Genomic DNA, 26,727 nt, shown 5'->3' with positions numbered 1-26,727 from the left:
AAATGTGTAGGAGTTCTACACAGAAACAGGAGTGAAAGAGGCAATACACCCAAGTTTCCTGGTTCATTGATTTAAATCCATCATGGGCAATAGTCATCAAGATTTGACAGTTATATTAAAAGAGCCCATAAATCATTTCCATGAGATGTGATACTGATGTGCGATAAAATAATCCTGTGAAGATTGTTCATTGAGCACTTAACTGAGTTAATTATATCTAGCTATTATCCTGAGAACAGACATTTTCTCAGGTCAGAGATTTTCCTGAGCTTCTGATCTTTAAGGACTTGTAAGCCTTTTAATATCTCTACCTAAAGCCAAATATATCCTTCTTATGATTAACCTATCTAATTTATAGCTGGCAAATATATCAATTTTAATATTATTTTTGAAGTAGTGATAGTTAAGTCTCGCCTCCTGCTAAGTTTGTGAAGCCCTTTGGGTTCAGTGACTTCTAGGTGTAAACAATCATTAGTTATACATTGTGATGATGGTGGGTTGATTTCAATGTGATTAGAATTCCCAAGATGCAGGTAAATGGATGTTTGATCAATTTACCCAACCTAGTTCCTGTGGAAATATTCTGTAAATTAAGATTTCCATCTGTTACATAAAAGAGTAAAACTGGAATTCAAATTGAGCCTGAATTTTTGATTTGGTTTATAATTTTTAGATAAATCTAAATATTTATAATTTATATTGCCTTGGGACTACATTCATTCATTCACCTTTCCAAAATATTTTTGAAGTATCTACTCAATGCCAAGCACTGGATAAGCATTGAGAATACACTGATGAACAACAACAACAAAATGGTACTAGCCCTGCCCTCAGGGAGCGTACAGTCTATTTGTAGAGATGGCAGTAATTAGATAACCACTTAAGTTAATTAAAAATTATAATTGTGGTAAGATTGAGGAGTAAAAATACATGGTAGGGGGGAGTGGGCAGTAGAACCAAGTGTCATGGAATCCGTATTCTAAGATTTAGTCTGGTCTGTGTGTGCTATAACCTTCAAAAATAATAAGTCTTATGTGTTTTTTTTCTTTTCTTTCTTTGCCATGATTAATAAGCTGTGACTGTGATACTTGTGCTGCTTCTTAGGGAGTTTGGGATAAGCTTCAGAGCTTTATTGTATTTCCTTAAGCCTTGGTCTTAGGAATCAGCTATCATAACCAGAGGACAGCTGGAGGAAGTCTGCCCAACCTTCTCAGATCCACGTGTTCTTTATTTTTCCACACACCCATACGTTTGATTTCCACTTAGAGGGGGTATTTTGCTTGAAAAATGGGAGGGAAACATTCACATTCGAGCTAAAGTGTAAGCCGTTAATTTTGAATAACCAAGGGAAAGAATTTCTACTTTTTTTCTAATTTGCATTATAATAGCAGCTCAACTAATGCATATATAATTTTCTTTCCCTTTTGCTTGTCATGCACTGCCAACATGGATTTCTACAAAGGCTCAGGTTGGTGTTGCAATCCGTTTTGATCTTTACTGTTTTCATTTAGTGAAAAGAAGCTTTGATGTTTTCTTTCACAAATCAGCTTTTTTTCTCTTTGTAAACCCTGATCAAAACATTGTTCACACATGGAAGAAAAAAATCCTCCCATAGGAGAGTTACGTATATGCTGCTGTTGAATGAATTCCTTTACATCAGCAAAGTGACTATTTCAGAAATCCAGAAAACGGATTTATGTCTTCTTGAATTGGCCATGCCTGGCTTATTTTATGATATAAAGAAAACAATGCTCTGAGATTTTAGAATCAGCAGAATATACCAGACTGAAAAGGTTTCTGATATTAACCTTCTCCTTTCAGAGTAATATTAGATGGCATTGTGCACCATCTCTGTAGTCCAGACTTAGTATGGAGAATTCCATACGTAGCCTCCTATCAAGATGCTGATTCTAGGATCACCAAATTCTTAACAAATAGTCTTCAGAATATCAGTAGCCTTCTCTCTCTCAATCTCTGTCCCTTCTTGTTTTTTAAAGGTGTTAATCTTTTTTCAAGATTACATCAATATCTCATATAAATCTCAGGTTCTTTACTTTTATAGTTTTAATAAATCCACATGCTACTTCTGTCCACCTCAATTTTATTTGAAATATATTATATGTTGGTCATATAATGAACAAAAACATCAGTAATAAAAAAACAAAAAAAAAAACTTTTTTTTTTTTTTTTTTTTCATAATATTTTCAGAGGCTACCTGTACAGTAGACTAAAGTAATGTTTGTGATGCCTTAGGGACCTGGAGCTAAGTGCAGCTAAACTGAGCTTGTCGGTCACAGGAAAATCCGGATTTCTTTTCATGTGCAAAGTTTTACAAGGACGAAGGAAAACTAAAATGGCTAAGTAGTTTGGATTCCAGGTACCGGGGAGGGTATAAAACGTGCAACTCCAGACCTACCCAGTCTTTTGTTGATTGGGGGCTAGGTAGCAAATCCAAAGACTTTTATGATGTCGTAACTCCTGTTGTGGCTAAGCTTCGTCTAAATGCTCAAATGTCATGGGGATATAATATAAACCATGGGGAATATAGTCAATAATATTGTATTAACTTTGTATGGTGACCGATGGTAACTAGACTTATTGCTGTGGTTATTTAGAAATATATATAGACGTTGAATCACTATGTTGTATACCTGAAACTAGTACAACACTATATGCTAGTTATACTTCAATTTTTAAAAAATGCTCAAAAGGAAAGGCTAGGGGATGAGATGTCCATAGGGGTTTTGAAAAACTCGGATGTATTCCTGGAAAGTAAAAGGCCATGCACAAGCATGGGGCAGTGCACATGTTTAGGAGAGCCCTGGCAAGACCCGCTCTCCTCAGGCTAACCTTGAGTCTCTGTGCAAGCAGAAAGTGAGGACAAACGTGAAGCTGTAAATAGCCTAGCTGAGTGTTGAATGTGTGCCCCAGCACGCAGAGCCCCTCAGCAAAGACTAGGAGATTCATTGGTGCCAGCCATTAAAGGGAATCTCTGTCAGACAGAAACATCATTAGACATGACAAACAGCACAGACTTCTCATAATGACTTCAAAAAAGCTACTGAACTAACAAACAGTAGCAATAATAAATAGCAACGAAACAAACACTAGAGAGAGGGGGAAATCTGGTCTCCAGGGTTGCCATATTATGTTATTTTCAGTGTTCAGTTTTCAGCCAAAAATATGAGACATGAAAAGGAAAAAGTATGGTCCATACGTAGCAAGCAGGCAATAGAAACTGTTTCTGAGGAGGCTGAGAAATTGGTCTTATTAGACAAAGATTTTGAATTGGTTATTTTAATTAAATATATTTAAGGAACTAAAGGAAGGAACTAAGGAACTAAATAGAGAATATCAATAACAAAATAGACATTATAAGGAAGAATCAAATAGATAATCTGAAGGTTAAAAGTACAAAACCTGAAATTAAACAATTAACTAGAGGGACCAAACAGTATATCTGGGCAGGTGGAAAAAAAGAATCATTTGATTGGAAGATATGTCAATTGAGATTATCCAGTCTGAAGAAAAGAAAAATAAAATAATGAAGGGAAATGCATAGAGCCTCAGAAATCTGTGAGACATTAACAAGCATACAGACATATGCATGATGGGAGTCCCAGGGCAAGAGGACAGATGGAACAGAAAGAATTTTTAAAGAAATATGGGTCAAAACTTCCTAAACTTGGTGGGAAAAAAAACATTAATCTGCACATTCCAAAACTCAACAAACTCCAGGTAGGATCAAGTCAGAGAGATCTACACATAGATACATCATAATAAAAACTGTCCAAACACAAAGAGAATCTTGAAACGAGAGAGAAGTGACTCATCATATTCACGTGATCATCAATATCACGATTCACAGTAAGTTCTCATCAGATACCATTAAGGCCAGAAGGCAGTGGGAAGACATATTCAACATTTAGGAGGGGAAGAAAAGATTCAACCAGGAATTCTGTATCCAGTCAAATCATTCTTCAAAAATGAAGGAAAACTTTAAAAACTCCCAGATAAACTAAAGCAGAAAGAATTCATTGCTAGCAGACTGGCCCTACACAAAATGCTAAAGGGAGTACTTCATGTCACAATGAAAGGACACTAGACAGTAATTCAAATCTACATGAAGAAATAAAGAGTACTGGTAAAGGTAAAGGAAAACCATATAAGTACAGAACACTGTAGCCAATAATATTGGAGTATACGTTTTTCTCAATTACACATGGAACGTTCTTCAGGATAGGCTTATGTTAGGGCCTATAACAGTCTCGGTAAATTTAAGTGGATTGAAATCATACAAAGTGTGCAAGGGGATCAGAATAGCCAAAACGATCTTAGGACAAAGTCTGAGAACTCTTCACGTTTTCAAAACTTAATACAAAGCTACAATAATTAACAGTATATTGTATTATACATAAGGACAGGCCTATAGATCAATGGAATAGAATCAGGAATCTGGAAATAAACCACACATTTGTGATAGTTGATTTTTTTTTGCAGCGGGGAGTCCCTAAAGTTTTATAGCTATCACTTCAGAATGTTTTATCGCAGTTACTGGTATTTATATTCAGGACATAGTTAAGTGTGTATATATTTAACATGGATGTTATATATTTTTCTGTGACTATATTTTCATTCAACAGTATACCTTGGACATTTTTTATGCCGGAAAACATGGATCTGTCGCATCTTTTAAAATAATCAGATACTAAACATGTACCATGATACGATAGTTGATTTTTTTTTTTTTTTTTTTTTATAGAAATAGGCAGGAGTACCTAGTCTTTTTTTTTTTTTTTTTTTTTTTTTTAATTTTATTTATTTATTTTTGGCTGTGTTGGGTCTTCGTTTCTGTGCTAGGGCTTTCTCTAGTTGTGGTGAGCGGGGCCCACTCTTCATCGCGGTGCGCAGGCCTCTTACTGCCGTGGCCTCTCTTGTTGCGGAGCACAAGCTCCAGACACGCAGGCTCAGTAGTGTGGCTCACAGGCCTAGTTGCTCCACGGCATGTGGGACCTTCCCAGACCAGGGCTCAAACCTGTGTCCCCTGCATTGGCAGGCAGATTCTCAACCACTGTGCCACCAGGGAAGCCCACGATAGTTGATTTTTGATGAAGATGTTGCATTAGTGTCCTATCGCTGCTGTAAGAAATGACCACAAAGTTAGTGATAAAATTTAAAACAACATAAATTGTCTTACAGTGCAGGAGGTGAAAAGTCCAAAATAAGTCTCACAGGTGTCAGCAGGACTAGTTCCTACTGAAAGCTCCAAGGGATATTCTGTTGCTTTCCTCTTCCAGTTTCTAGAGGCTGCTGGGATTCATGGCTACGTCAGTCTAACCTCTGCTTCATTTTCATATCACCCTCTGTATTGGACCATTCTGTGATTCTCTTATAAGGACCCTTTTAATTACATCTTGACCACCTCATAATCCAGGATTATCTCTCTATCACAAGGTACTTAACCACATCTGCAAGAGTCCCTTTTGCTATATAAAGTAACTTTCACTAGCCTCAGGGACTAGGACATGGTGAAGCCATTGTTCAGCGTAACACAGATGGCAGTACAATTTAATGAAGAGAAAGTAGTCTTTTCAACAAATGGTGCTTCAACAGCTGGATATCCACATGCAGAGAATGAATCTGTACTACTCTCACAGCATACACAAAAATTAACTCAAAATAGATCAAAGACCAAATGTAAGAGCTAAAACTATAAAACTCTTGAAAAACACCAGTATAAATATTCGTAATCTTAGATCAGGCAGTGGATACCTGAAGTTCAAGTAACCAAAGGGAAAAAAAGGTAATTTGGATTTCAACAAAATTTAAAACTTGTGCAGTTCAAAGGGCGTAATCGAGAAAGTGCAAACACAACCCACAGAGCGGGAGAAAATATTTGGAAATCATATATTTTATAAGGATCTAGTATCCAGGGTATATAAAGAAATCTTATGACTCAAAATTAAGAAGACAAACAACCTAATTAACCTATGGGCACAGGACTTGAATAGACATTTCTCCAAAGAAGATATACAAATGACCAGTAAGCACATGAAAAGATGCTCAAATGCTGAACATCGGTATTCATTAGGGAAGTACAAAATGCAACCGCAATGAGATGGCACTTCACACGCACTGAGATGCCTATAATCAAAAAACTAATAATATTTTCTCCCATGCTGAGGGTTGTCTTTTCGTCTTGTTTATGATTTCCTTTGCTGTGCAAAAGCTTTTAAGTTTCATTAGGTCCCATTTGTCTATTTTTTATTTTACTTCCATTACTCTAGGAGGTGGGTCAAAAAAGATCTTGCTGTGATTTATGTCATAGAGTATTCTGCCTATGTTTTCCCCTAAGAGTTTTATAGTATCTGGCCTTACAAAACAAAACAAAACAAAACAAAAAACTGACAATAATAAGTGTTGATAAGAATGTAGAGAGAGTAATTGTAACCCTCATGCATTGTTGGTGGAAATGTAAAATGTTGTAGCTATTTTGGAAAACTCATGGACAGCTCCTCAGAAAGGCAAACATAGTTGCCACATGACACAGGAGTTCCACTCCTAGGTAAATAACCAAGAGAACTGAAAATATATATCCACACAGATACTTGTACACAAATGTCCATAGCAGCATTATTCATAAGAGCCAAAAGATGGAAACAACACAAACGTTAATCAACTTGAAGAACGGATAAACAAATCTGGTATATCCATAAAATTGAATGTTACTCATTCATAAACAATAATGAAATACTTATTCATGCTATGACATGGGTGAACTTTGAAAACATTATGCTAAGTCAAAGTAAAAAGACACAAAAGGCCATGTATTATGATTTCATTTATATGAAATGTCCAAATAGGCCAATCCATGTAGAGGCAAAAAGCAGATGAGCGGTTGGCTGCCAGGGGGACGGGGAAGGAGAGAACGGGTAGTGACTGCTAACAGATAAAGGGTTTCTTTCTGAGGTGAATAAAATATTATAAAGTTAGAGATAATGATGATGGTTGCACAACTTTGTAAATATATTTAAAACAGAATTGTATACTTTAAAAGAGTGAATTTTATGGGATATAAATTATACACCATTTTTTTAATAAAGAAGGAAAGTAGTAGGTGGTAAGCCACATTTGACCCATGGACATAATTTTCCAACACCAACACAAGAGAAAACAATTTGTGTGCTCTTTATCCAGTGTCTAAGGAGATTCTGGGTTTTACACAGTAGAAAATCAGTAAAGGCCTGGTGAATTAAAGCATTAGCAAAAAAGTAAGTACAAGAGGTCTGCTTGCAACTGTTAAAAGCTCCAACTGTTAAAAGATCCTTAACTGTTGTTATCACATGACATTTATCTTTAATGCAGAATAATTTTCATGATATTCATACTCTTCTCTTTCTATTCCTAATCAATAACTTAATCTCTACCTTGTATGTAGTAACTGATCCCTAAATTGTTAATAGTTTTAAATTAAAACTTTCAGCCTAGGGCACGTTTTATGTCTCAGCTATAAAATTAAAGACTTTTCCTTTTTAGAAGGAATCATTTCGTGCTCAAGAGAAATGTCAAAAATTGATGTGACCGTGGAATTGTAAATAGTCTTTTGTATCTTTATCAGAAATAATAATATGTCTAGAATGATCCAGGTTGTTTTGCTGGCTTAGCTGTTACTGACTGGGCATCTCTTTTTCTCTTTAATGTATTAGGTGATATGGAGGATGAGGAAGGATAAAAATCCAAGACATTTGTCTCTTTCAATGTGTCACATCTCCCAAGTTTTGAGGGTGCAGTGTTAATAACTGTTCATGTTCAAAGTTAGTTAGGTTAATGTAGGTGAGAGTGCAGGTGTATTTTTGATGAAGAAAATAATGCAGTTGGAAGAGTTGATCATACAGTTTACTTCCAGCTCCAAAATTTCTTCAACTCCATGCCTCAGTGCTAATCTTACTCAAACAAACATTACTTCTTATAGTGAACTCTCTCAGACTCATATACCATTACTGTACTTCTCTTGAGAATAAGTATTCATGTCAAGTTATGAAGAGAAAAGCTAGACCCCAAGAGACCCTTAAGTTAGCTGCCAGGAATCAATGGCGGAACCTGAATCATAACCCCTTTCTCATGGCTCTCCTCATACTCCTCTGCTCACTAGACCACAGATAATCTTTAACACAGTATAAAGGATCATGTCACCCATCACTGAAATGAAGCCACCCCCACAGAGGAACTCATTATCAACTTAATAGGATCCAACCAAGGAATCCAATAATGGAGGACAGGAATTCAATCCAAGTAAAGTACTTGATGCCGCCCATCTCCTAAATTGCTCTACGGATGCCATGTCATCGATCCAAAGCAGTGTGGTTCCTGCTAAGGAAGACTATTTTAACAGACCTACACACACACACCAAGTGAGATGCCAGCTCAGATCTAGAACCATAAGCCCTATACTTCCTAGCATTCAGTTCAACATGCATTTATCGTGAGCCTATTATGGGCCCTGCATATGTCAGATGCTAAATGCAACATAAGAGATGTGCAAGAGATGGTCCCTATCTTCAGAGAGATCCAGTGGTCACTGTGAGCCTGGCCTTCTCATACCAGCAGGGTCTGCTTTTAGTTAGCAGACATGTTGAGTCCTGGGCGCCTCGAATATTACCTGCCTTCAGGGAGAGAAAAAGTCCTTTCAGGAGCTTGTATTTTTCATAATTAATTCAAGGCGTCCATGATTGGGCTGGGGAACTGGGGTTACACTGTCCAATTACTATCATCTATGTTCAGAGAAATCAAAAATGAAATCAGAGATGAGAGAATTTTGAAATAATAAAATCTAAGAAATATAAATCTCTGAATTCATTTGGATATCTGCTTTGAAATGTTGGGACCAGAGTACAGTTACAAGCAATTAGATTTGAATAATTGATACATAATACTAATGTTTCTGTAAAGTTAACTACAAAGAGGGCACAACTTTTAACTCCAGGTCATACCAGCATCACGGTTTGGTCTATGTACATTTTTTAGGAACATGCTTGGGTGAATATTTTTGTAGTCATTTGTTCATATTTATACCAATATGTATCTATTGAGCACAGAGTGTAACCCAGGGACACAGTGTATAAGTTCTCTTATTTGCGGGGTGGAGGTGGAGGAAGGCTTGTTTATAGAAAATATGGTATCTGGAAATCTTAGTTCTCAGTAAATGTCTCAGAAAAGCTGTCAGTGGTTGCACACATGCTATGTGTTCATGTTTTAGTTTTTTATTGAGTCCAGGTTTGTAGAAAATTGCCCACTTTATGTAAATGGGTTAATTGATCACCCTGTAACACATTTTAAGAACTTCTTTGTCAGGTTTTTCAAATAACCTGTGTTTTGCAAGTACCCAGGGACAGGCTCTTCGTTTGTGTTGTATATAGTGATATTTGCTTGTTAGACATGACTTCTACTTTACCATCAGCTGTCTTTCCTTTGGTCAAAACAAAATTTACTCAAATGGAGGTCAGGAACAGGTCTGCCTTAAACTAGCATTTTCCTTCAGCAATCATCTTCTGGTTTTATCTTGTGAAGGGCCTAAAAGGTCTGTCTCAGTCTTTGTCTCTTCTTCACTTTCTGCCTCAGGGGAAGCCTGTTTCCAACAAAATACTCTTTATTCCGTAAAGAAGCAGCTTTCAATTAGTCCCTAATAAGAGCCTCCAACTGATGAAATTAGGGTGGAAATCAGAGCCAGGATCGCAATTTATCACCATGTAAGTGAATGGCAGGGATTCCATTAGCCAATCAATCTTGCCTCTCATTTCTGCAAAGGTCAGGCTGTGCCATCCTTGGTTATAAAGCATCACTTGTGGCTCTGTTTCACTTTAACTTTGTCTTGGACACCTCGGGTTTGTTATGGAAGGACTCACACTAAGTTCATATTTTTAAAAGCCATTTTGTGCTGTGCCTGGCCTTGTATTTTAACTGGGAGAACTGTTAGGGCACAATGCAGCCTTAGAACTGCTTCCTCATGCATTTATCTGCAGAAGAAAAAGACTACTTTGTGTGTGTGTGTGTGTGTGTGTGTGTGTGTGTGTGTGTGTGACACATAATATCTTTGTGCAAAAATCTCTTTATAATTTTTTTTATTTTCTTTCTTTTTTGCCCCAAACTATATGAAAATAATAATTATCTGGTTTTTTCTTGGGTGAAAAATACACTGTTCTCTCCTGCCTTTTGTGATAGCGGGAGCATTTAGAAATTAGCCACATTAGGAATGGAGTTTGCAGACTGCAATTCTTATCTCTTTCCTTCTACTAGGCAGAATAAAGGCCATTTTTGACGGCTCCTTCTTTTGTTCTGTTCTCTCTAACTCCCTGATAGACTTTGGAGTAAGTGACAGATGAGAACCAATGCATTTTAGAGGAGGAAAGATTTGTTTGTTGCAATGATTAAGAGACGGTAACATGCTGGGCCCAGAGTTCTCACTGCATGTTAGGAAACACGTGAAAAGTCGTTTCTTGCCAATTTGGGGCTTTCCTTTTGGACTTGGTCCTAGAAGCCAGTTTTATGCTTGCCTACTGTGAATATTGGGAAGTTCTGAGCAAACCTCCCAAAGACTAGATTGCTTTTCAGGTCACACATGGTCTCAGATTTAGCCCAACTAAGCCAAGCTAAGATGAAATAAGATGGTAAAAGTATTATGTGAAGAAGTTTTCTTGGCAAACATCCGAGTTTCTGCCGCTCTGCTCATTAGCAATACCCCCTGGAATTCAGGGCACTGGGGAAGCTGATGCCTTGTCTTCTTTCTTCCAATTCTGTTGGTAAAAAAGAGGAAACTTTAACGCGTCACTAGGTTCTAGAATATGCTAATCTTAAATGAGTTCAAAAAGTAGCATTAAGGTTTTACTTGCCTCTTTCATTTTCACCACCAAATCTTGGTATCTCTTCTTCCTTGTTATGTTGGAAGCTTTGTGAAAATAGTAGATATAATGATTACTTTTTCATAACCGTAACCTCATATTGGGACCACTTCACCTTTGTCAGTGCCCTCACACGTTCCCATCTCCTCTTCCTCACATTTAAGATGACTTACGTGTCCCAAACTTCATTTGGGATATCTCTCTTGATATAAATCTCAGAAGTTTTAGTGGCGTGTGCCCATTATCTACCAATTGAGTTCTACCTCATCAAATTTCCCATTTTCTTACCCCAGGTGGCTGCAGTCTTCAAGCTTCATCCTGTATGTATCAGGGCCTTGTGTATAGTTTATGAGAATTAGATTTAGATTTGTTTGCTTGATTGACAAATCTCTCATCTGAAGTAGGTCCTAGTAGATTAATCCCAACTAGGGCTACCCATCCTTGTCCATTTGTATGTGATAGTTCAGCCACACAAACATAGGGTTTCTTTGCCCAAGGAATGTGCAACTTAGGTCATACTGCTTCTTTACACAAATACATTTTTTTATAACTCAAGTTACATTGACTTCCTAGGCATGCTCCAATAGGCTTCTTACATTCGAGTGCAGAGACAGTTGCCTGTATCCTAGAGTAAGGATAGCATAATGCTCTCAACTACTGAGAATGAGTGAGAGCTATACAAGACCCTCTCCCAGCAAAGGAAGGTAACGGTTTTCCCCAAAGCCTTCACTTGTGTTGGACACTTACATAATGAGTTGCAAGTCTCGGGCTTAAATCCCTTCTCCTCCCTTTCTTGATAAACCTCAAACAATAGCATATACCTTTCTGACTTAACCTTTGGGCATCTGTTTGTGAGAACTGAGATCCGCTAATCTCTGCTTTAGCACTGCCTTATACCTATAACTTGTAAAACTTTTGTTACCTGCCAGAAGCCAAAGTAGTCTCTGTTTCAGACTCTCTTTTGTGTTGCAACAGAGAAAGAAGGTTTTCCTTTCTCACCTGATTTCTGGTGGTCCTCTTCTGGACCCAGACTTACTTTGTCTGTATCTGTCTCTCTATCTATCTATCTAATCTGTACACTAGACCCCTAGGCAGCATCTTATACCTGCTAAGAGCAGAAAGGTTCTTTCACTGGTCAGGTTTCCATGGTACAATCCAACCCGCTCTGAGACATGTAACTCTTTTTAATTTTATGGTGGTAAGAACACTTAACATAAGATAGCCCTACCCCCTTAACAGATTTTAAGTCGATAATACAGTATTGTTATCCATACGCAGTACTGTACAGCAGATCTCCAGAACTTTTCATGTGAAATTTTTTGCCCATTGATTGGCAATTCTCTGTTTTTCCGTCCCTGCGGCCCCTGACAACCACGATCCTATTCTTTGCTTCAGTGAGTTTGACTATCGGATATACCTCATATATGTATATTCATACAGTATTTATCCTTATGAGATTGGCTTATTTTACATAATATCCTCAAGATTCATCCATAACCTCTTTTCTGAAGGGTTACGTGTTCAGCTCTTCCAAAGTCTTCTGGAAGTATCAATCATAGCTGGCATGGGATTGCTTTTTGTTTCTTTTGTTTGTTTTTTTTTCCACTTCAGCTTGACTGATAACTGCAATCTGTTCTATGAAAATCCAAAGGGCCACTGTGACAGTAGTCCCTGGCATACCGTGAGCAATCTACACAATTCCATCTGCTCTCATATCACGGCATGGCAGTGGGCAGCATCTCCCAGGGGACTGGAGAAGGCAATCCAGACTCTGGAGTGAGTTTCCCTCTCTCATTCTATTGGTTATGATTGTTTACACTGCCGTGGTACAGAGAGTGGGCTTTATGGTTCAACTTGCCCCAAGTTGCCTGTGTCAGTATGCTCCGCCAGTTCTGTATCACGTACCAGGCACAGAGGGATTCTGCCTAGTGCTCGTGTGTGCACGCACACACACCTTACTGTAGGATATCCTGTGCTTTATGGGATCTGCACACCTACAACTTCTGTTGCGAATGTCCCTTACCACGTAGTCCACTTTAAGACCATGGTTTATTTTTATAGTTGCTTAAATGTCACAGATAAGAAATGTAAATCTGCTAAAGGAGAAATATAATGCTATGCAGTAAAAAAAAAACTAAGGCATTTCTGCTTTTTCACCATTATAAATAATCTACGTTACATCAGCACGGATTACTGAGCTTAACCATGGCCTTTTGGATGAGGGCTTTGTGGTTCTCCTCTGTTAAATACCCTCTGTAATGGGTGGCCCGTGTGTGACATCCTTGAATGGGAAGGAAACATGGGGAAGGGGAAGAAGTACATGCATGGCTTGAGGCCACATTTACTCAATCTCAGTACCCAGCTCTCCCATCTCCCATCCCTCCACCCCCTGCTGTCGGGGGAGGAAAATAAGACTATGTGGATGGTAGAGACAGTTTAGCCGTGCATGGGTGTTGGTCTTGATAATAAGGACCCTGTGCTTAAAAGGTCAGCAGTGATATTCAGACCAGAAGGAAGGGGTTAAGTGTTATAGACCACTGGAAAATAAAAAGTAAAGAATCTGGAGGTTAGAACTTCTCAGGAAAATTTTATTTCAATATTCACTTTTAGAAAGAGGGCTTCTCTGTATAACATCTTATCAAAATATAAACAATGTAGGGCATAGCCTCCTTTTCAGTTTATTTATTCTCTTCTTTACATGTAAAGGCAGTGGTTCCCTGAGTGTTTGATACGAGGACCTTGTGCTCTTAGTTAGCCTGGGTTGAGAAAATTCCTAATGAGTGATTTCAAACTCAGCAGTTCCTTCAAATGAAATTAAAACTTTAAAATCACATTCCCTGCCTTCATTTGACAAGTGGTGGGACTAACATTTATGAGATTATATTATTCATTGAGACTACAGACAAGGTTTGGAACGAGGATGAACTCACGGGCCCCTTGCAACAATGTGACAGTTCTTCGGATCTGCAAGCTTGGAAACCACTATACTTAGGAGATAGGGAATGAAACTACCATGGTCATTATTTTAATAAACTTCCCATTGGCTTTAAACTTCAACACTTTGTCAATAGATCTTGCAAGTAAAACTCATTCAGCATTATTAAGTTCATTTTTAGATTTTTTTAACATCAAAATTGAAAAGAAAATATATAATGCATGTTTAAAATCAACGGTGAGGGCTTCCCGGGTGGCGCAGTGGTTAAGAATCCGCCTGCCAATGCAGGGAACATGGGTTCGAGCCCTGGTCCGGGAAGATCCTGCATGCCACGGAGCAACTAAGCCCGTGCGCCACAACTACTGAGCCTGAGCTCCAGAGCCCGTGAGCCACAACTACTAAAGCCCACGTGCCTAGAGCCCGTGCTCTGCAACAAAAGAAGCCACCACAATGAGAAGCCCCTGCTCGCTGCAATGAAGGCCCAACGCAGCCAAAAATATTAAATAAATAAATAAATAAATAAAACCAATGGTGAATCTTACATACCAGGGACGATGGTAAGCTCAGAGAATTCTCAAGAAGCTAAGGAGGTAGTGTGGGAAAACATCTGGGAAGAGGAGATTAGTCAGGGCCTCAGACTTGAACGTCTGGGCTAAAACTGACAGTTACCCACACCCTATATTATGGATCACCAGACTCCAGATCTCCATAAAATCCTGACTCCAGGTGCTGCCCTTTTGAGCAACTCATAGCACAAAATGACAGGCATAATGATTTTCCCACAGATACCAACTTAAAACCATTCGTGGAATATTGTTTTAACCCATCATCTTCACACAAAGGGTTGCAACCTTTCAAAGGACACAGGCCTAATCTTGCTTTAAATTTGCAAGTTTTCTGAGACATTTTTTGGATTTTTGAAATTGTGAAAAGATATTCCATACCTAAAAACTAGGAATGAAGCGCTTAGGCAATATTATTTTCTACATAAAGTAATATGCATCATTTACTGTATAGACATCTTTGAATATTCAGCTCTTGGTTTTCCTTTTTCAGGAATTTATAAATGTTAGCATTATCTTCATCACTGAAAAGATAGTGACTGGCTCTCGAAGCATGGTGATGTGCTTGTACAAGCTAAACAGGCAGAGCCTGTGAACTCTGGGCATCACCAGGGTGGGATTCTCAAATAATCTCAGTTTAAGCACCAGCCTCGTCATTTATAAGCCATAAATGACTAACTTAGCGTCTTCAAATTTCAGTTACTTTTACCTGTAAATAGGGATCACACCAACATTTTCTAACTCAAACGATTGTGATGATCAAGACCTAAGACATGGAATGTCTTGTATAAGCCATAAAGATCCACAGAGTGTTATTGTGTTACCACTGATGACCAAGGACTAGTGATGGATGGGCTCATTGTAAAGCATGCGGCTGCAGTTGCATTAGGACTGAACTTTTTAGCATTGCCTATACACACTACATTGTACACAAACAAATTATAAATGCATGATGAACAAAAATGGAACCAAAAGATTATTTGTGTAAATGTGATAATTTCCAGCCAGTAAGACAAGTCGTAATGGAGGAGAGCATAACTTCACGGCTGACTGAATAAGAAAAGGGACAGAATTTGGTAAGTTGAAGGAAGGTGTAGCCTAGAGGACCCTTCTGAAAGGAAAGCGTAAGCCCTGGAGGAAGAAAGAAAGTATAGACCAGCAGAAAAGGACTAGCACGGAAGTTCTTTGAATTAAGGGATGAGAATCGTAGACCTAATCAGAGGCAAATTTGTGCACTTTTGGCTGAGAACTCACAACCTTTTGTGAGTTTTGGGAGAAGGAAGCCTGTAGTGCTTTACCGATCTTACCACTCCTAGAGACCATTTCCTCTCACATTCCAATGGGACAGACCCTGGCTCTGCCTTGCAGGAATCTCTAGTCCCAATTGGACCTTTGAACTCATGTTCAAGTTCCAAGCAGCACAGTGCCCAGCATGGAGGTCTCAAGCCTGAAGTTTTCTACCTGGGTCTTCACTGGCAGCTTCACTGGAGCAAAAATTTATTCTATAGAAAATTGGAGGCCATGACTTTTCCTTTCTTTCTTTTTTTTAAAAAAAATTTTGGTTGTTGTTGGATTATTTGCTTTATTTGAGCCCTTGAACGCTAAGACTCTGATGTACAATATTGATACCTACTGAACCCCAATGAGACCCTGCTTCCAAGTTTATACCAGTCAGTCCATAGGTGGAGAGTAATTTCAGAAAGCAGTCCTTAGTTAAATTGATCAGTTACAGTGAGCAAAGGCTTATTTAATAAATATTAAAAGACTGACTAAATGAATGAGTTTATGATATGACTCTGGAACTACAAAATTATAAAAACACAGTTCCCTCCTTTATCAAAAATAAAGTGACCATATGTGCGTGGGTTTTTCTCTGGGCTTTCTATCCAGTTCCATTAATCTATATTTCTGTTTTTGTGCCAGTACCATACTGTCTTGATTACTGGAGCTTTGTAGTATAATCTGAAGTCAGGGAGCCTGATTCCTCCAGCTCTGTTTTTCTTTCTCAAGATTGCTTTGGCTATTTGGGGTCTTTTGTGTTTCCATACAGATTGTTAAATTTTTTGTTCTAGTTCTGTGAAGAATGCCATTGGTAGTTTGATAGGGATTGCATTGAATCTGTAGATTGCTTTGGATAGTACAGTCATTTTCACAATGTTGTTTCTTCCAATCCAAGAACATGGTATATCTCTCCATCTGTTTGTATCATCTTTAATTTCTTTCATCAGTGTCTTATAGTTTTCTGCATACAGGTCTTTTGTCTCCTTAGGTAGATTTATTCCTAGGTATTTTATTGTTTTTGCTGCAATGGTAAATGGGAGTGTTTCCTTAATTTCTCTTGGAAGGTGTGGAAACCTAAGTTGATGTTATAAAATTTTATGTCCTTGGGTCTGTAGCAATACACCCCTTCCCCCATCTGGTGTCATAGGGATGTCTTGCTGGTCCAGCTGCCCACTCTCTCTAATGTACATCGATCAGGATTGCACACACATACTGCAATCCATTGGTAGTGGCTGCCTGGCCTTCAGTGTAGGAAAAGATGCTGAAAAAGAACACTATACATGACTAGTAATGTCTGCCACGGGCACAGGCATGAAGAATGAAGTTAGACCACTCCCTAACACCACACACAAAAATAAACTCAAAATGGATTAAAGACCTAACTGTAAAGCCAGACATTATAAAACTCTTAGAGGAAGACATAGGCAGAACACTCTATGACATAAAGCACAGCAAGATCCTTTTTGACCCACCTCCTAGAGAAATGGAAATAAAAACAAAAATAAACAAATTGGACCTAATGAAACTTCAAAGCTTTTGCACAGCAAAGGAAACCATAAACAAGACCAAAAGACAACCCTCAGAATGGGAGAAAATATTTGCAAATGAAGCAGCTGACAGAGGATTAATCTCCAAAATTTACAAGCAGCACATGCAGCTCAATATCAAAAAAACAAACAACCCAATCCAAAAATGGGCAGAAGACCTAAATAGACATTTCTCCAAAGAAGATATACAGATTGCCAACAAACACATGAAAGAATCCTCAACATCAATCATTAGAGAAATGCAAATCAAAACGACAATGAGGTATCACCTCACACCAGTCAGAATGGCCATCATCAGAAAATCTACAAACAGTAAATGCTGGAGAGTGTGTGGATAAAAGGGAACCCTCTTGCACTGTTGGTGGGAATGTAAATTGATACAGCCACTATGGAGAACAGCATGGAGGTTCCTTAAAAAACTAAAAATAGAACTACCATACGACCCAGCAATCCCACTACTGGGCATATACCCTGAGAAAACCATAATTCAAAAAGAGTCATGTACCACAATGTTCATTGCAGCTCTATTTACAACAGCCAGGACATGAAGGAACCTAAGTGTCCATCAACAGATGAATGGATAAAGAAGATGTGGCACATATATACAATGGAATATTACTCAGCCATAAAAAGAAATGAAATTGAGTTATTTGTAGTGAGGTGGATGGACCTAGAGTCTGTCATACAGAGTGAAGTAAGTCAGAAAGAGAAAAACAAATACTGTATGCTAACACATATATATGGAATCTAAAAAAAAAATGGTTCTGAAGAACCTAGGAGCAAGATAGGAATAAAGACGTAAATGTAGAGAATGGACTTGAGGACACGGGGAGGGGGAAGGGTAAGCTGAGATGAAGTGAGAGAGTGGCATGGACTTATATATACTACCAAGTATAAAATAGATAAATAGATAGCTAGTGGGAAGCAGCCGCATAGCACAGGGAGATCAGCTCAGTGCTTTGTGACCACCTAGACAGGTGGGAAGGAGATGCAAGAGGGAGGAGATATGGGGACATATGTATATGTATAGCTGATTCACTTTGTTATAAAGCAGAAACTAACACAGCATTGTAAAGCAATTATACTCCAATAAAGATGTTAGAAAAACAATTCCCCAATAAAGAAGTAATAAATAGGACTCATTACCAGGAGAATGAAATGTTACTTCTCTCAGAGGATTTAGATTTTTCAATGGCATTTCTTAGCATCGGTGGCCCTGTTAAACCCTGTTATTTTCTTCCTAATTTGTGCCATTTAGAAATGATTTTCATTTAACTTTCCCATGGCTCATTTTTCTCCTTCAGAACATTTCCGCATGATTCCCCGATAAAGTCAACGCTTTAACACATTTCCATTATGAAACTATAATAAGTGCCAAACAGATACCAGTATGGAATAGCCAGAACATAAAGGACTGACATGAGAAGAAATTGGGCATCTGGGTAGTAAATGTTTATTCTTGATGGCCTGCTGCCTTTTTGCCTCTTGTGGGTGTTTTCGATCCTCTAGGTAAGATTCCTTGCCTGATGAACAAGGTCTCTAAACAAACAGCCTTCACAGTTCTTTAGGGACAGCCTTTCTTTCCCATAACGAAAATCGTCAGGCAGCACCTTTTGCTAATGTAATGATGGCTGTTCTTCACCAAAGCCCCATAATGGAAAGAAAAGGGTTTCATTTTTGTTCCCTCTTATTGTCCTCTGAGCTTTGTAAAACACCCCTTATACATTCCATTTATGAGCCTGTTTTCTCTGGAAAATTAAGTGAGGGTCATTTAGCAATCTGTGCCCCTTCAAAAATCTGTTTCAATTCAACAAATACTGATTGGGCATCACCCCCTCCTCGGAATGTTTTACAAAATGCGGACATCGTAGAAGCATAGTCCCTGGCTTCCTAAGACAAGTTTTGTTCAGGTAGTCATATAAACAGACACTGAGAGTCCGGGTCTGGCTTTGGTTAAAACCAGAAGCGTATTTATGAGTAGAGGGTTCACATTGTTCTTCTCTTGGCATATTCTTTCAGTATGATTTACAGTACAAAGGAGACATTAAGACTAAAGTTAGCAGAAAAGCTCAAGTAGATGCGAGAATAGGAGACACATAGAGAGGAGTCAAGGTGATGACTTCATTGAATGTGTTTCGTCCCCAAGCTCCACACAGTGTGGCCCTAATTGCCACCACTGGCCCAGCCTTGCACATGGCACCTGACATTATCATCTGGCTACAAATCTGCTTAAAACTGAAACTCTCACTGAGTACCAAAGACATGCCAACTGGAGTCATGGGAAAGGCCTTGTGGAAGTGGCGGGAGTCAGTTGGACTTTCGATGAAGGTAGGGATTTGTCAGCCAGAAGTGACTAAAATGGCAGACACATTGGGGAAAAAATCGGGTAAATCCATGTGATGGAGAATCTCCTTCAAGAGGTCCCGTTTTTACACCATTATTCAAGAAGGTGGGTCAACATCTCCCTACACAGACCTGCTCCCTGCCTTCCAGTAGCTTGGCGATGAGGTTAGCGACTCTGCTACAGATGTAGATCACTGGGGCATGGAGAATAAAAACAGTAAGCCAATACATGACCAGGTGTTCAAATGTGTATATCAAAGGTACATGCAACTAAACAGTTTTTCATTTTCCATCTGACCTTGGGGCTTTATACGGGAGGGAGGAGGACAGGGTAAGCTCTGCTTAGTATCGAGAGCTTTAGAAAAATAGGTCCATCTCAGAGTCTATCCTATCCACTTGCTCTCAGATTCATGCATGGGCTGTGGGAAAAATTACTTTTTTAATTAATTTCTTCATCTCCCCCATTTGTGCAAAGTGCTTTAGCAGACTTTCTTATATCTCATAGGAAGGCCAAAAAGCTTTCTTTAAATTGTCTGATACATACTGAAGTGTTTATAGAACAAACCTGTAAATTCAGTGACAGCCTAATTTCCATGGTGAAGCTGGGTCAGCTAAACCCTCAACTGTCATGAGCTTCGTTCCCTGGTGTCTCTTAGATTTGGGTCACGTCTTTTCATTTTTATAGATTTTTTTCTCTTACCTTTATGAGTTTTAGGGGGCAGACTTTTTTCCTTTCCAAGTTATTACTTCCTTATTCTAATGTAGGCACTGCTTCTGACCCTTTCCTTCCATTCTTGTCAGCATTCACAGCATGAAATGTGATTCTTTTATTACTTAATTCCTTCCTTTCCTCACATCCATTTCCACTTCTATTTTCCCATCTCCTTTCATTTTGCCCTCACATATTTTTCACTTTGCGGTTTCCCTTATTGTTGTATGCTCTACATGAGAGAGCCAAACCGAACCCCACAGTTAAAAATAGTTTCTGACATTATTTGTGATTCCTAAGATGTAGTCTCGCCAATAACCTTTTCTCATCTGATTTCCATCTCACCTGCTGACAGTGCTCCAATCTTGTTTTCTGGTTATCCCATTACATAGTGCTTTCCCTTGCATTTAGTGGAAACTTGCAAGTAATGGTTCGGTTTGGATAGCACAGCCTAGTCATCATTTGCAATTTTATGGAATTGGAAAGGCAAGGGGGAGGAAGGGCATGGGGCTTAAGTCCTTGTTTAAAAGGAAAAGCACTAATTAACTATTTTGGTAATAGGTTGAGTCACTACTCATCGACATGCTACACTAGAGCCATCTTTGTGATCTAGAGTAACGTATCATATGACACAACAATTCTTTTTCTTACCAAGGGAGAACGCTGTGTTCACTATTGAGGAGGAATGTCCTTTAAATTCAGTCTTGAAGAGGCAAACTCAATTGACCACCCAATGGTATAAAATTCCAGGAGAAAATCATCACAAATAAATGCATAGGAAGTAACCTAAGAATTCATTGACCGTATTTGTTTCTACTATAAATCTATATATATTCACAGTTAGTAATCATGCACAGCCTCTAACATGTGTGTGTTTGTCTTGTGTATGTGTGTGTCTGTGTGTTGTAGCTATGCTCTGAAAACACCCTACACATCTCTAAATTCATATAAAGCCACAATGCCCAGAAGGCTAAATGATTGCCTATTAGCATTGATCATTTGGGGACATAAAAAGAAATTTCTGGTGCAAATAATACCACTTTCCTTTTGCATTCTAAGAACCTTATATTCAAGAGTAAATTTGCCTTACCTCTATTTGTGTCAATTGACATTGTGAAGTACATCTGAGAATACAGTATACCATATAATTGAGAGCTGGACCATCTTAATAGATGCTGTGTGAGCTCTTTGAGGAAATGAAAAGGTAATGGAATTCCTGTTCTTGGCGGTAGGTAAGGACTGTCCTTTGTTCTCTTCTGCAAAGGCATGCCATCATATTCTAGTTGATTTCCCCTGTATGTTTCTTTAGGTAAGTCAGTAATTTCAGAGAAGCCAACTATGTCTTGCTTTTGGGGAACGCAACTTGGCTATTGGGGCCAGAGTATAGTTCCTGGGTTCTGTTCAGCCGACTTTACTAAAAGACAGGCTATTTTTCCATAACTTGGATAGTGCCACATAATTTTCTTTTCCTTTCCTATTCTTGACAGGTACACGAGGCAGTCCCGTGTTACAGTGAGTGCAATCAGTATTCCTGGGTTGTAGAACACTGGTCTCCATGCAAAATCCACAATGAGCTGAGGTCCCTGCGCTGTGGAGGAGGAATGCAATCTAGGAAAATCAGGTGTGTGGAAATGGAGACACTGGGGAAATGTGGCAGTGGAATTTATATATTTTTATAAAAACAACAGTGTTGCTTATCCAAGTACACTCTGATTTTCACACAATATCCTCTGGCTTTTGGTCATCTTTAAGTATCCCTGGAAGTACATGTGCCTTGAGCTGCCACGTGTATTGTGGGATTCCGTCTGCATCGCAGCCACAATCCTTAACATTGCCTGCAAATGATATCAGTGGAAAAACCAACTGCATGGAGCACGCCCACATCCCTGCAGTGATACGTGGCCATCACTGCTAACAAATTAGGTGATTCTGACTGTGATGCCATGTCTCTCTTTTGCGCTGTGTTAGTACAATTGATGGGCATTATCTTAATTTTGGATGTCAGTACATTGAAAGGTCAATTTAAGGCCTTTAATAATTTCCACTGTTAGCCTTGGAAACTAATATGAGAATACCTGTGAACAGTAATGATATATTTTAATATAAAAAGAACACAGCTCTGAAAGAAGTTAGTGAATGCTCAGTTGTTTACTGAGGGAGTTTGTTTAACATTTTTGTTTGGTAAATATAGCAGTGGTGCAAAGGAAACAGCTGGCCTGAGTTCATCGAAAAAGTCTATTTAGAAATGATTTGGGAAGAAAGAAGGATAATTTTATTACCAACTGAGGAAAATAGCAATAACTGTTAGAGAATGAATAAGCAAAAGCCAAAATATTAATCGTAGACAATGATTTAGTACGTAAAATCAAGAAGAAAACCCAGTGTGGTCGACTATTCAGTTGCATGAGCTTAGTGTATCATTTTGCTAGATTTAGGAAGTTCCATTTCAAGTGGACACGCGGTGCCCAAAGCAGGTAACTCCCTATCAAGTTATCTATGAAGTCAGTTGCCAAGGCAGAGCTTACTTCTATGTGTTTATTGTTATTCAACACCAGTGAACTTACTTGATTCAGTAATTCAGTACCCACCAATTCCGAGTCTTACCTAGTCCCAATGTTGCAACATCACTGGTAAGCCTGTTGGAAGAAATAGCTGCTAGCACAATCATAGACGTGCTCCTGATCACCAACCCAGGCAAAGGGCTAATAGACAAATTGTCTTTCCTTCCCTTTGTTCACTGCCTGTTCCCCGGGGGCTAGTTGCTCAGGCTGCCAAACTTGGGCATCTACCTCTTTTTCTTCAAAATCTGTGTCTCTCTCTTTTTTTTTTTTTTTTTTTGACATCTTTATTGGAGTATAATTGCTTTACAATGGTGTGTTAGTTTCTGCTTTATAACAAAGTGAATCAGTTATACATATACATATGTTCCCATATCTCTTCCCTCTTGCATCTCCCTCCCTCCTACCCTCCCTATCCCACCCCTCTAGGTGGTCACAAAGCACCGAGCTGATCTCCCTGTGCTATGCGGCTGCTTCCCACTAGCTATCTATTTTACGTTTGGTAGTGTATATATGTCCATGCCACTCTCTCACTTTGTCACAGCTTACCCTTCCCCCTCCCCATATCCTCAAGTCCATTCTCTAGTAGGTCTGTGTCTTTATTCCCATCTTACCCCTAGGTTCTTCATGACATTTTTTTTTCTTAGATTCCATATATATGTGTTAGCACATGGTAAATCTGTGTCTCTTACGTCCTATTTTCTCATGGCTTTGAGAAATGATTGACCAGGCTAGCTTATCAAGCAATATGTGTAAATGAGCTGTGGCACTTCTCACTCTCATCCCAGCCTGGCCTCTTAGCAGTATTAAAGCAAAGTCTCAGGAGAGAAAGGAAAGCTTCAAGAGAATAAATTGCTAGTGGCAGAATTGTGGCAGGTTGATTGAGGAAAAACACACTTGAACAAGAGGGCCTTTAAGCCATGCCTCTCAGCTCAAATGGATGAAGCCTGATACAATAAAAATAACACAACTACTAGATATGTGTTATGGGCTGAATTGTGTCCCCCTGACCCAAATCTGTGTATTGAAGTCCTAACCCGCAGTACCTCAAAATGTGGCTGTATTTGGAGACAGGGTCTTTAAAGAGGTAAGTAATGTTAAATGAGATCATTGGGGCAGGCTCTAATCCAATCTGACTGATGTCCTTATAAGAGGAGTAGATTAGGACATAGACACAGAGGAAAAAAACATGTGAAAATACAGGTAGAAGGTGGCTATCTACAAGTCAAAGGAGAGAGCCCTCAGAAGAAACCAACCCTGCCAACACCTTGATCTCAGACTTTCAGCCTCAAGCCTTACACGTATGTTGTTTAAGCCACACTGTGTGATATTTTGTTATGGCAGCCCTAGCTAACTAACGCAAACTCACTGTGTTACATACTTTATACATATGTGAAGCAGGTTTTCCAGCCATATTGCTTTCCAAACCATTATTGACCTTAATAAAATGGTGTTCTAATGAGTGAAACAGTTGATCCGTTTATCTTTCGTGAAACCTCCAGACTAGAGGACATCTTCATGGTTCATACATGACAGCAATCATTTATGAATTCAAAAAATATTTATGAATATTTGCCTTCTATGTATCAGGCACTGGGGATGCAAAAGTGAACAAAACAAGTTACTGTCCTCAAAGAACTTAGAGCAGCAGGGAAAAAAATAGATGCATAAAATACTATATAATGGAATGTCTTTGCTATGAAATGCCAAGAAAAAAATAAAATTGGATTGGTGTGATGGAAGCTACTGTTTTGGAGAGGCTGGTCAGCAAAATATTTAAGCAGAGACCTGAAAAATGTGAGAGACTTAAATGAATGTAAAGATCTATATTAAGAGAATTCCAAGGGGAAGGAGTTCCAAAGCAGGAACCTTCTTGGCTTGTTATAACAAGATGGCTTACACCACGTCCCATATGGCTGGTGTCAGTACTCAAATTGTATAGTCTTCTAAAATAAGGTTAAAATATATTTTTCTAACAGCATCATGAAGCTATGGGAGGTCTGAGACAGAGTGAATGACACGCTCTTATTTACGTTTGAAAAGGACCTTGCTAGATGGGAGTATAGAGAAGGAATTTTGGGGTGTGTAAGCAGCAGCAGGGATGAAGGTTTGAGTGACATCCCAGAATTCCAGGTGAGAGAGGCTGATGGTTAGACGGGCTTTGTACTAGGGAAGGTGGTGAGGTGGTCACATTTGGACTGTATCTGGAAGGTACAGATGACAGGATTTGCTTATAAAGTGATCGTAGAATGTGGAAGAAAGAGACGTATCGAAGATGCTTGCTAGGTTTCAGGGCCTGAGCAATCATGAGAATGGTGGTGCCATTTGTTGAGATGAGAAATATTAGAAGCAAATTTGAGAGAGAAAATCAAAAGCTAGCTTTGGAACACAATAAATTTGAGATATTAGCTTTCCAACTGAGAAGGCTTGGAGTGACAGATTGGAGTTCAGAGAGTAATGGGGGTATAAATTAGGCGTCAGCTATAAATCTGAAATATATTGATAAGAAAGAAAGAAATAGCGCCCTGGGGAACACAGATATTCATAGATTAGAGCAAAGGGAAAGATCTTACAAATGAGACTGGGAAAGAGCCAGTCATCTAGAAGGAAGACCAAGAAAATGGGAAGACGAGAGTTTTTCAAAAAAGGAAGAGTAATCAATTGTTTCAAATGGTTCTGAGAAGTTTACTAAGATAAGAATTGGCTATTGAGTTTGGCAAAGGGGACTCTGTTGATGATCTTGATATGAGTTTTCTCTGGAATGGTAGTAAAAGTGTGATTAAAGTAAGTCCAAGAGGTAATAATGGAGGAAGAGGAGAGAGGGCGTGGAGATAGCAAATATAGACATGCTTTAAAGCAGTTTTGTAATGAGCTTGAGTGGAAATGAAGGTGATGATCAAAGGGAGATATGGCAAGGAAATCGATGATGCAGGATATGTAACTACAGGGGCATTTTCATTTGGGAACACCTTCAATTTCAGTCTTTTAAGTCTTTACTCTTGTGCTTGTCAGGACCCCTAGAAGACGCTCTTCTTAAGTCACATGTGAAACAGATAATCCTAGCAACCAGTATTTGGGAAACCCAATGAAAAAGGGCTGATGTGGTAGACAGAATGATGGCTCCCAAAGATATCCACATTCTAACCCCTGAAATCTGTGAATATGTTACCTTAAATAGCAAAAGATTCTTCACAGTTGTGATTAAGTTAAAAATCTTGAGATGGAAAGATTAGATTGTCCTGGATCCTCTGGATGGGAACATTTTATTCACCAGCGTCCTTAAAAGGGGATGAGGAGATGGGAAAGGAAAAACAGCAAATGTGACTAAAGAAGTAAGACACAGAGAGATACAAGGCTGTTGACTTTGAAAACAGAGAAAGGGGCCATGGCCCCAAGGCATGTGGGTGGCTTCTAGAACATGAAAGAGGTAAGGAGACGATTCTCCTCTTAGAGCTTCCAGAAAGGAATGCAGCTCTGCCAGAGCACTGACGTTAGCCTAGTGAGTTCCATGTTGGATTTCTGTACTACAGAACTGAAAAATAATAAATGTGCATTGTTTAAGTCACTAAGGTAGTAGTCATTCTTTTCAATATGTCAACTTCTCCTTAAACCCTGTTTTCAATATGATATTCCCATCCTTAATTGGGCCATGTGTTCTCTAATCCAAAGACCTGTGTCGTGAACCTTTCCAGATAATAAACCTTCAGTTACCTGCAGGGGCAGGGCTGGGGCCATCACCTAGCTTTGGGAATTGGGGAATTGGGATTTGAGAGCTTAGGTACTTCTTAAACACACTTTCAATAAATCCTCCAGTTTTTCTACCTCACCTTCATGCACATTTCCAAAGGTAAATGCCTGAATTTTCCATGTGTTCTGATGTGTAAATGGAGTGACTT

At 38.8% G+C, this 26,727-nt stretch overlaps 1 protein-coding gene across 1 annotated transcript in view; it reads left to right on the top strand.

Annotated features, from left to right (window-relative positions):
• Positions 1-26,727, top strand: part of THSD7B (thrombospondin type 1 domain containing 7B) — a 900,946-nt gene that overhangs the window by 767,759 nt on the left and 106,460 nt on the right. Inside the window, exon 16 of the mRNA XM_032638606.1 lies at positions 21,761-21,894. Coding sequence (XP_032494497.1) covers positions 21,761-21,894 — 134 coding nt within the window. The remainder of the gene's footprint in view (positions 1-21,760; positions 21,895-26,727) is intronic.

Source organism: Phocoena sinus, chromosome 7, assembly GCF_008692025.1.
Source record: "Phocoena sinus isolate mPhoSin1 chromosome 7, mPhoSin1.pri, whole genome shotgun sequence".
NCBI classification, from domain to species: Eukaryota; Metazoa; Chordata; class Mammalia; order Artiodactyla; family Phocoenidae; genus Phocoena; species Phocoena sinus.
The sequence above is the reverse complement of the archived record's forward strand: the minus strand, read 5'-3'. Positions and strand labels throughout refer to the sequence as shown.